The following is a 12,089-nucleotide window of genomic DNA, read 5'->3' on the forward strand; positions in this document are numbered from 1 at the left end:
TTAAACTGCTAACTGTGTGGAGGGCATAACAAGCTTGAAAATATTAAGCCAAAACAGGTTAATAGTTAAAGAATGCAAAATTTTCTTAACACTCCAATTTGGAACAAATTCTGCTAATCAGTTACTATAATTTACTGTTCAGTAAACAAACCTTTAAGTATCAGTGAATTTCAGAACTCAAGCGCTAGCAAAGTTCATACTATGCAAAGTTCAACTGTGACATGGAATCCATAATTAGCACAAATAAATCCTGATTAATGCATATTATTTACAATCATTTACAAACAAGAGGAGACTATATTTAAAAGAAGAAAAACAACCACATCAAGAGGACAGACATAGTCTTAAATTAGAGGGGCAAAGGTGTAAAAATAATATCAGGAAGTATTACTTTACTGAGAGGGTAGTGGATGCATGGAATAGCCTTCCAGCTGAAGTGGTAGAGGTTAACACAGTAAAGGAGTTTAAGCATGTGTGGAATAGGCATAAGGCTATCCTAACTATAAGATAAGGCCAGAGACTAATGAAGGTATTTAGAAAATTGGGCAGACTAGATGGCCCGAATGGTTCTTATCTGCCGTCACATATTAAATGTTTTTAACTGTACTATTTTTCTCCATAGCAAAGAAATACCTGCATTTGAGGTGGACATATTAAAAATATTTGTAGTTTCTTTTTTGTTTCTTTTTGACGGATTCTTTTCACTACTTCTAGCGATTTATTCACTAAACACCAAATAGTAAAATTTTGGCAAAAAAATGCAGGTTTAGAAGAATTCTGAAACTCATCTATGCTCACATTTTGACTTTTTTTTGCCTAAAAGTTTCAGTTTAGTACTATACCATGTAAAGTAAATATGTTAATATATGTTTTTGGAGTTTTCACAGAAACAAAAAAACGTCAGCAACAAAATGAAATTTTACTGCCGAATATATTAACTTTTTTTTAAAAAATGTAGTCACTAGTGATTGCCAATTAATATTTCGGATAACGGTATGTTGGACTATGTCTTTTTGGTGGCCTGGGCCATTGTGTGAAGTAATATAAAATATGTTGGCCAGGATAGAAAAAGACTGGCCTTTTTGTTGAACATATTGCTCTTACAAAAAGCATGAGGTAATCGCTACATTCTAAGAGCAAGTCTGAGAAGGAGTTAGAGACACTTTCCCACAAGTTCACAAAAAGGAATAAAGGCCCCACAGCTGCTTCACAACACAAAGGGCTCAATCGTATTAAACAAATGCAAAGAGAGAGTGGGATCGTGTTCTTTAAAACTTACCTGGGTTCGGTTACATGTAGGTCAGCAAATATAAACTTGTGTCGTGTTTACTGGCCTGGAAGCCAAAGGCCATCTGTTCATATATATCATTTACTGTACTGTGCACCAAAAACCCATCCGGACGCACTGTACATTGTACATTGCAAAAAATATTACCTTTATTGTGTACATCTGTCTGTCTACCCCAAAAGACAGACAGATGGACTGATAGATAAATTGAGAGATGAACTGATGGATTATTGGATAGATGGACTGATGGATAAATGGATAGATGGATAGATGGACTAATGAATATATAACAGACGGACTAACAGACATATAAGAATGTATCTTAACAATAATGACTGTAACACTCTCTCTTATAAACACTATAGAAATCACTATTGATTGGGAAACAAATACATTGGAAAAAAGAAATAACGTTAACCTAGTACCAGTAGGACCCTGTATTGCTATCCTGTGCTATATATAGCAATAGGCAGGGTACAGTAAAACATTTCTTTTTTTTTTGTTTGTTTGTTTTCTGAAGGTTACTCAATATTCAACATATTTTCACTTATGTTCCAATAAAGCGCCATGCATTTGGCAATCTTTTCTCATAGGTTGATGATTTTGTTTTGATGGAGGTGCAGGTGTGCCTCTTATAAACCCATACCGTAAATTCCGTGTAGGCGGATGATTTACTAGAAATGCTATTGTTATAGTAATAATGTTTTGAAACATATTACGTATTTGCTGTAAACTATTTATAGGTGTCCAGTGAACTTATAACTAAGCCCTCCTCTCCACGTTCTTTTATATATATAAAAAAAATGAAGTGTGATGATTTATGTGACACGTAGTGTAGCTCGCACCTACAAAAGGTTATTCACAAAATTGTCAATACAATCACAGTTAGTAAAATGTGTTGACTATCACTGGATTTCCCCAAGACTTCAAATTTCAATTTATTAAAGCAAAATTCACATGAAACATGGCTATTTTCTACTGAATATTTATTTAGTACAATCTGGTGTTTGGTTTTTAAATAATCAATGCACAGATGTGAATCCCATACGAAGTATAGGATTTGCATATTTAGCAAATGCCAAAAACACTGAATTAATTTCAATCTTTCCTAATAAAAGGTACATTCACGGGGGGCGGGGCCTGGGCGCCGAGCTGGCCGGTCGCACGGCACAACAGCTCCAGCGAACCTCGCACAAAATAGGGACCTATTGGATCCACTTGTCGACCTACCGCGTTGGACCGGCACCTATGGAGTCACTGGACCCGGGGAGAGGCTCGCAGCTGCTGTTTCAGTCCCCCGGGGAGGTATGCAACGCTCCCTCTGGGTGAGGCCTACTCAGGCGGTGAGTGAGGCGGACGGCCGCCGCCCACTATCCTGCCTGATACTACCCAGCCAGACTCCCAAGGCTGGGCGGACCGGGCCCTGTCTCCCCCCTCTAGGCCGGTGGGGGTGATCCCGGCCCGCACCCTATGGCCCCGGCTAGGACCGAAACTCCCAAGGCCCCATCAGGTCCCCAACACGCAGCCCATACCGCATCTAAGATGGCGGCACCGCGACCCTGCTGGCTCACACGAGCACTTCAGCCTTCCGAGGAGATGTAACCCTCCTGAATTATACGCAGGCACTGAACGCCTGCATGAAACAGCCCAGTAACAACTAACCCTCAGCAACCGCCGGACAAGCGCTGCCAAAGCCCACCCTCGACAAAAGGCGGGAGCGGTTGCTTGCTGACCAGCGAGGCACTGACCGATCAACTTAGACCCAGCAATCGACCAGCACAGAGTGCACACCCTAACTCCGTTCCGAGGATCTGGCAGGCGCTGCCTCCACAACGGCACATCGACACTTACCAGCCAGACTGCTGAGTAGAGGCACCAAACAACCAGGAGAAAGCGGCGGAAGAGTGCTCCACATCACAGGGGGACTCACAGGCCTTCAGCACCCAAGCTACGACCCAAGGCAGCAACGACTAAATGAAACAGCTCTGGACTCACTGGGGACACAGAACCTGCATAACATCCCTCCTTGGAGTACAGGTGCCTGGCGGCCTGCTACTGGGGTGCTTCTATAGCATAAGCGAGTGAACCCAGAACTCTTATTGTATCTCATGATTACATGTCTGCATCTACTGCCTGTTTAACTTGCACTTCACAGATATGAAACGTGTTGTAGCTACCATCTACCTACTGCTAATCAATGTATGCTTATGGCCTGCTCCTAACGTTATAAACCAGAATTGTTAATGCCTAACCATAATGCTTTCGTTTATCTTCACGAGATATATTGTATGTTGCATAGATCTAGCCTAAATTTACCAAATAGCTACCTACACAAGCGACTGTGCTTATTCATCTTATGCCCCGCATGTTGAGCGTGGGAAAAGCTGGAGGACTGCTCTTGGAGCACCTCTGACCTGTCTGTGATATATTTTATGCACAACAAAAATAAAGAATAAAAAAAAAAAAAAAAAAAAGGTACATTCACAAAATTAAAGCACCTGTGATTTGCAGATGAAACTTCAGGAATCTGAAATTTTTGCCCAACAGCGTAAGCAGCCAATATTCAAATAATTAAGAGACAAATTAATTAACAACATGAAACAAATGGTCCCCAGACCCTTGTTAACCAGGAGAGAGACTCCGACACAATACCTTTTAAGTACTCATACCACAGGCACTGATGTAAGGGTTAATAACAGTTATTTTAAAAAAATTTCCATACATTGCCATTTGTTTCAATGTATTTATCTTTCTTTTTTTTAATATTTCTCCTCTCTTCTGTACACTGATTGGCATAGACGTGCATAATTGTTCATTGTTGCCAGACGTCAATCATTCTTTGTTTCAAACATTTGGAACTATTTACAGAGGACAAAATTGGGTTATATATTAAAGAGAGAATTGTGGGGAATTCACAGAGAATTGAAAGTGTATTTATGAATTTTAAACTAAAATAGCCGAACTGTAAGCACAGCTGACTTTGAGAATTATTCTCTTTCGGCCCTTTGAACCTTAAATTTCACATTCATTTTGAATTCACAACAATTTTCACTCTAGTAAATAACCCTGTACATTCAGGTCCATTTGGGAGCGGTTTTGCTAAATTCATTGGTACATATTGTGAATGATTTTCGACTGCATATGTTCCTAGATTGTCCAGGCCAGGATGACTTATGCAACTTGGGTTGCATTAAAGGGGCCCTATAGTCACCTGAACAACTTTAGCTTAATGAAGCAGTTTTGGTGTATAGAACATGCCCCTGCAGCCTCACTGCTCAATCATCTGCCATTTAGGAGTTAAATCCCTTTGTTTATGAACCCTAGTCACACCTCCCTGCATGTGACTTGCACAGCCTTCCATAAATACTTCCTGTAAAGAGAGCCCTATTTAGGCTTTCTTTATTGCAAGTTCTGTTTGATTTTCTTATCTCCTGCTATGCTAATAGCTTGCTAGACCCTGCAAGAGCCTCCTGTATGTGATTAAAGTTCAACTTAGAGATTGAGATACAATTATTTAAGGTAAATTACATCTGTTTGAAAGTGAAACCAGTTTTTTTTTTCATGCAGGCTTTGTCAATCATAGCCAGGGGAGGTGTGGCTAGGGCTGCATAAACAGAAACAAAGTGATTTAACTCCTAAATGACAGTGAATTGAGCAGTGAAATTGCAGGGGAATGATCTATACTCTAAAACTGCTTTATTTAGCTAAAGTAATTTAGGTGACTATAGTGTTCCTTTAAGATTTAAATGACTAAACCCCAACTTCATATTTTGCTATTATTCAGTGTGACCTGCATTAACTAAATAGTTTCCTCCCAGGTATGACACCTACACAAAAAATGCACATAGAATCTATCCACAACATAAAACAGATAATAAATAAAATATGTGTACGTATATAACTCTTTGACCTCAAAAAGGATTTCCTACAATATCTTCTTCCTGACTGTATCTTGAGAACCGATATATCAAACCTATATTGTCTATATATGTCTTAGATAACCAATGGTCTTGGTGCCAAATGTCTTTCATACAAAACGCATCCATAATGGATATTATCAGTTTTAATTTCAGTGATATCTTCGCTTCAATTTATAAGTTCTCCTGGATTTCTAAATCTTATAGTCATAGGAGAGTATATTTACTAAACGAGGAATTGGATAGATTTGCAAATTATAGTCAAGTGCGATGATTGACCTACGTAAACATATTTGTGTACATTAAAATCTAATATTATAAACAACAACAAAAAAATCAGACATTAGTTTTCTTAACATGGTATCATTATTTAATTTCATGGAGTTTACGACTTTTTTTATGCGTTGACAATTTTTATTTTTTAACATTTTAATATAATTAAGAGAGGCACAGAATGGAAAAAGGGGACAAAAATATATATATTTTTTCTTTTTAATAGTGTACTTTATAAATAAACGTAACATAATCTTGCACTGTAAGAACATGCTCTCTCACATCTTTCAGAATCTCCAGTTTTAAAAAACTAAACCGGATTCTATCTATACCCATCACATCCGGTGAATGGGCTTTCTTAGTGAATTCATCACATTTAAATTCATATGAGAAAAAAAAAAAAATATCCCATTATAAAACGACAGGTTTAGATTTAAACCTCAGGGGCTCGTTCTGCACACTTGCACGTGTGTCGTCAGAGATTAAAAGGGTTCACATTTAGTTCTTCCTTTAGTAATTAGCTATTTCCCGCCAAAAGCAAAATACAGCTAGGATACATGAATTACTGGAAACCGTGAAGTGTGTGTTGCCAGAATGCTGTAGATGTGTGGCACTAGTCAGTAGCCTTCCTTGAGAAGAGCCAGATTTTTTTCCCAGGGAAGATCACGTAATTTTCAGCACAGTGTATCCCCTCACACACTTCCCACCTGCTCCTCTCAGAGTAGGTTATTATACCCAAGCCATTCATTGTCAATGCAGCATGACATAATGAATGCTTTCCCCTATTGTGCTCCAGGGCTCCCTCATTGGATACAGAGTGTGGGAAACTCTAACAAGCAAAAGACCCACCATCTCTAGCTACTCTGGGGGGTATAAATACAAGCCATTAGCACTGTCAGACAGATCATTTAAGTCAAGGATTGCCTCAAGTAAAAAAAAATCTCCCTCAACTATTTAGTAACATGGCACCCAGCACTGCTGTTTTATCAAATCACCATAAGATAACTACAAAGGAAAAAAACAAGGTAAGTCAAAGATCGCTATAGATTTTAGATAATATATACAAGATAGATCAATCAATAGATTAATAGATAGAGCAATCGATTAATAGATCAATCGATTGATTAATATAGATAGATAGATTGAGTATTGATATACAGGTATAGATAGATAGATATGTAGATTGAAAGATAGTGTTGGGACGATGGATGGATGGATGGATAGTGTTGAGAGGATGGATGGATGGATGGATAGATAGTGCAAATAAATATTTAAACATTGTAACGATCTGGACAGTTGGCCTCAAATATTTTTATATGTTAAATAATTATGGCTATTTTGACTTTATTGAATCATTGTATTAATGTGTCGATCATTGTTCTCCAGTTGAGAAAGCCAGCTGTGGAAAAGATGCGCAGAGACCGGATAAACAGCAGCATCGAGCAACTAAAACTACTTCTGGAGAAAGAATTCCACAAAGAACAGCCTAACGTCAAGCTGGAGAAAGCAGACATTCTGGAGATGACCGTCACCTATCTGAGGAAGCAACGGCTGCCAAATTTTAATAGTGAGTTCTTCAATCTAATTTCTCAGGCTTAGATCTGCAAATTATCTCTAAACGGTACATGTCACCCTAACTTGGCCAGCATTGAGAAATAGATCAATCGGAATATCCAAGACACGTCTTCATAAATTCAATAATAAACTAGATTTGCTTTGCTATGTAGGAAGAAATCATGCTTTTTGTGAGCTCCTAAAGGGGTGAATAAATAAAACACACAGTCTGATTTAATTAAAATGTAGACTTGTAGAATATAATTAGATTATTTATAGAATATTAACTTTTAATCAACCCTCTGGCAATCAAAATACTTCCTACATTTCCCCAGAAATAAATCTGACTGTGTCTTCTTCCCTATGTCCATCCTGTTGCCTACTCATTTCCTATTTTTCAAGTTTGTAGTTTGAGAAGTAGGGGTGTTCTTTGCACGTGTATCCCTGTTCTATTTATTCCCTGTTTTAATTGCCTAAATTAATTTCCTTTATTTTAATTTATTCCAGATCCAGTCCATGTGAAGAGAGAACTGCCAATGGATTTCAAAGATGGGTATTCACGATGTTACAGTGAAGTCCTCGATTTCCTGTCTCTCCATCAAAAGCATCAGGCAGCTGAACTCAAACTGATCAACTGTTGCAAGTCAACGGAGGCTGTGTGTATCTCATCACCATCTCCAATGAAATGCAGCGAAGAAAAACAAGAAGACCTCAGCATAAACGACAATATTTGGAGGCCGTGGTAGAAAATAGTCTGCAATTTAATGACATTTACTTGTGAACTCCAGAGGACATTGAGATGTATCAGTTATTGTCCTCTCATTTTGTAGGAAATATTTTCCTGTACCTCTTATCTTAGAGGTTTATTATTTGTTGAGAAGATGGAGTGCAGCTACGTGGACTAAGAGTCTTAGTGTGGCTGATACCCAGCATTCCATTTTAAAAGTATTGTATGTTGCAACATTTGTAGCACATTGGATGTTAAAGGATTTATCTTTCTTTAAGAAATATATATGATATATTTCTTGATAAGATAAAAAATGTGAATATTATGTGTCTCAATTTCTCGCTATTTTTGTTGCAGTTTCTTAGCCACCTTTCAGATTATTATTAGTGGCTGTTTTTGTCAATGAGGGAGATTTAGCAAAGTGTTCTGTTCTAAAAAGTGTCGGAAAATGTTAAAGGAGAGGAGTAACCAATGGAATATTTCCGCTGGAACAACTGGTTTCCATGGTGATTGCCCCACTTTTAGAACAAAACATTTTTGATAAATCTCCTCTGTCCAGTCAAATAACAATATTAACTTCACTAACTAAAAAAATAACCGTGAAACAAAATGTTCTGGATTCTTTAAAAAAAAATCTGTAATCTACAAAACTGTATTTGTAGTAACATTTTAAGGGATGTAATGCATATTTGATATAGTGGTACTTCAATGCAAAGTGTTCTGTAAAAAAAATTACGTGTTTAAATTGTAGATTTAAAACAAGATTTAACCTCTGAGGTGCCAGAAGTCCAGAAACACATCCCAAGTAATTGAGGAAGCAAAGAGGACAAATGAAAAACGGAAGAAACATTTTTATTCCTTTTTCCGTGTTTATATATAGTACATACCTTGTTTATCAAAGAGGACAAATGTTCTTTCTTTTAAAGTAGTCATATTGTAATGAGAATATTCAAGACTAAGGATGTAAAAAGTTTAAAGGGACACTATAGGCACACAGACCAGGTCTGGGTACCAAGTCTCCCAAATTGTAACCCTGCATCTTAAAACATTGTCAGTGTTTACATTGCAGGGTTTAAATGCCTCTAGTAGCTGTCACTCAAACAGCCACTAGAGGCACTTACAAGGAAATAGCAGAGTAAAAGTCTGCTATTTAAATCAGATGGTCTCTGAGAGATCATCTGTTTGGTGCAGCACAGCATTTTGCTGAACATGCGCACTAGCCTCCCAATGCTTTCCTCTGGGAAAGTTTTAGATTGCCTAAGATCATCGATCTTAATGATCTCAACCAAGGAGGCAGGCCAGAAGGACCGAGACTGGCGCTACGAGGGAGAAAAAAAGTAATGTAAAACATTTTTATCCTTACAGGTAGGAGCCGGTCACCTAAACGGCCACCAAGGAACCATAGCTTTAGGAGTGTCCTTTAAGCTTAAATTGCTAACTCAATAACCCTGTTAGGCTGCAAGATTCATTTTTATGTTAGACTTGATATCAGGCAGATGGTGTAAGAACAGGAAAAAGGACATTTGTAGTTTTTTAATGTCAGCTGTAGAGAGTCTCCTAACTCAGGTTTTGTGACAGTACGTGGAATATTTCTACCGTTGTTCTAATTTAATAAAATAGTTAATTATTGATGCTATACAGTAAAGGATGTATATGAAGTTACAGAGTGTTTTCTGTTACGGAAGGCATGCTTACCTGTTTTTATAAGTGCAAAAATGTTTTGCCCGTGAAGTGTTCTTCTCGTTTATGCATATTGTATATGCACATTTTTATCTTTCATATTTTCAAAAATGAAATCTATTTTACATATTTTCTAAAAACTTGTGTGTTAATTTATTATCACAAGGTCATCATTTTGAAGGTAACTTTAAAGTAAAAACAAAAAACAAAAAACCTATGCAGACTTTCACATTAACCTCTTAAGGACCAAACTTCTGGAATAAAAGGGAATCATGACATGCCACACATGTCATGTGTCCTTAAGGGGTTAAAGGACCACTATAGGCCCCCAGACCACTTCAGCTCAATGAAGTGGTCTGGGTGCCAGGTCCCTCTAGTTTTCAAAGAAACTGCTATGTTTCACTGAGGGTTAATCCAGCCTGTAGTGGCTGTCTCATTGATAAGACGCTGGACGTCCATAGGAAAGCATTGAGTAATGCTTTCCTATGGGCAGTTTGAATGCCGTGCATGCGCATTCGGAGCCAACGTCGGCAGGGGTTGGAGAGTTCCCCAACGCCGAGGGAGCGGTAAGTGGCTGAAGGCGTTTTAACCCCTTCAGCCCAACTGGAGGGGGCCCTGAGGGTGGGTGGGACCTAATGACCCTATAGTGCCAGGAAAACAAGTTTGTTTTCCTGGCACTATAGTGATCCTTTCAAACATTCCATAGAATGTTAAAATATTTTAATGGACACTCTAAGCACCATAACTGCTGTAAGAACATAGTAGTAGTTATAGTACCACTTTACATAATATTTTTACTATTCAGATTTTGGTGAATAACTGCCTTTGTAACAGGGATATTCACTTTGACAAGAATTAAAAGAGAATTTCGAATTGGACGAATTATCTAAACCATGGGTCGTCAACCTGGTCCCTACCGCCCACTAGTGGGCGTTTTAGGATTTCAGGTGGGCGGTAGGGATTTCCAGGTTTTGACGACCTGACGACCGGGCGGGCGGGTGCGAGCTGGCAGTACCCCTGCGACTGGGTACCGCCGTGACAATTTGCGGCCCAGGCCCGCGCGGCAAACCGCCGGGGCCGCATATGGAGAGGTCCATCGGGTGGCCCATGCTGTGGATTGTGAGGGGGCATGGATGTGGATTGTGAGGGGGCTCGGTCAGCGCTGGGCGCTTTAACAGCGCGACCGGGCCCCCTGTGATGACATCGCAGAGCTGGGAGGAAGTGACTGCACGTCACTCTTCCCAGCTAACACTGAGAGCCGCGCGGGAGGAAGACCAGGGAGTCAGAGTGGGAACTCTGACTCCCATCCACCTGAGCCACCACTGGACCCCAGGGAAAGTCACCCTCCTGAATCTAAAAGGTAGGAAACAGGAGGGTGACTTAAATATAATGTGTGTGTGTGTGTCTTTGTATGTATGTCGTGTGTGTGTGTGTGTCTTTGTATGTATGTCTTGTGTGTGTGTGTGTGTGTGTGTGTGTGTGTCTTTGTATGTATGTTGTGTGTGTGTGTGTGTCTGTATATATGTCTTGTGTGTGTATGTATGTGTGACTGTCTGTTGGTGTGTGTGTCTGTATGTATGTGTCTTGTGAGTATGTGTGTCTGTCTGTGTTCCTGTATGTGTTGTGTGTGTCTTGTGTATGTGTGTCGTGTGTGTCTGTATGTGTGTCTGTATGTGTGTGTGTATGTGTGTATGTGTCGTGTGTGTGTGTATGTATGTGTCGTGTGTGTGTGTATGTATGTCTGTATGTATGTCTGTATGTATGTGTGTCTGTATGTGTGTCTGTATGTGTTGTGTCGTGTATGTGTGTCTGTATGTGTGTGTGTCTGTATGTGTTGTGTCGTGTATGTGTGTCTGTATGTATGTGTCTGTATGTATCTATGTGTGTCTGTATGTATCTATGTGTGTCTGTATGTATCTATGTGTGTCTGTATGTGTGTCGTCTATGTGTCTGTATTTGTGCATGTGTGTCTGTATGTGTGTCGTCTGTGTCTGTATTTGTGCATGTGTGTCTGTATGTGTGTCTGTATGTGTGTCTGTATGTGTGTCTGTATGTGTGTCGTCTATGTGTCTGTATGTGTGTCGTCTATGTGTCTGTATTTGTGCATGTGTGTCTGTATGTGTGTGTCCGTATGTGTGTGTCCGTATGTGTGTCTGTACGTGTGTCTGTCTGTTATAGTGGACTATATAGTAAGTGGGCTACCTAGCTCAGCCTTCCTACTGGGCATTGATACAAGGAAGGTTAAAAAATAGAAAAAAGGGGGAAAAAGGTGGGGAGGGGAATTGAGGAGGGAGAGGAGATGAGCTGACGCACAAATGAGAAATCATATTATGCGCAAACAGAGAAGTCGTCTGAATATCACTGAAAGAGACCTTAGTTTGTTCCTTACGAAAATCGAACCAGATATCAAATATTTAGTCTCGCAGCATCAACCTCAAGGATCTCATTAATCACTAGTAAAGGTAATTTCAATTTACTTTATTGTTTTCTCATTAAACTTTATAAAGCTAAACACCTTATAAACCTGCATTAAGTAGAAATAAAAAGATAAATGTACGTACATTTATTTTTTGTTAAACACCCTCCTTTCTAAAAAATATTCCGCATTTGCGCGAAAACTGGTGGGCGGTAAGGAAATTTTTTCAACCAA

General features: G+C 39.1%; 1 protein-coding gene across 1 annotated transcript; it reads left to right on the forward strand.

Moving 5' to 3' along the window:
• Positions 1-6,398: 6,398 nt before the first annotated feature.
• LOC134577233 (transcription factor HES-5-like) lies at positions 6,399-8,385 on the forward strand. The gene is made up of 3 exons (XM_063435912.1): positions 6,399-6,503; positions 6,865-7,045; positions 7,540-8,385. Exons 1-3 carry the CDS (start codon positions 6,441-6,443, stop codon positions 7,776-7,778), a joined length of 483 nt encoding a protein of 160 aa, XP_063291982.1. The 5' UTR covers positions 6,399-6,440; the 3' UTR covers positions 7,779-8,385.
• The last annotated feature ends 3,704 nt before the right edge of the window (positions 8,386-12,089 follow it).

Source organism: Pelobates fuscus, chromosome 11, assembly GCF_036172605.1.
Source record: "Pelobates fuscus isolate aPelFus1 chromosome 11, aPelFus1.pri, whole genome shotgun sequence".
NCBI classification, from domain to species: Eukaryota; Metazoa; Chordata; class Amphibia; order Anura; family Pelobatidae; genus Pelobates; species Pelobates fuscus.

Coding starts and splice junctions, on each gene's coding strand:
- LOC134577233 (XM_063435912.1), top strand. CDS start 6,441: ATGGCACCCAGCACTGCTGTTTTATCAAATCACCATAAGATAACTACA. Junction 6,504..6,864: donor CTACAAAGGAAAAAAACAAG/GTAAGTCAAAGA, acceptor ATTGTTCTCCAG/TTGAGAAAGCCAGCTGTGGA. Junction 7,046..7,539: donor ACGGCTGCCAAATTTTAATA/GTGAGTTCTTCA, acceptor AATTTATTCCAG/ATCCAGTCCATGTGAAGAGA.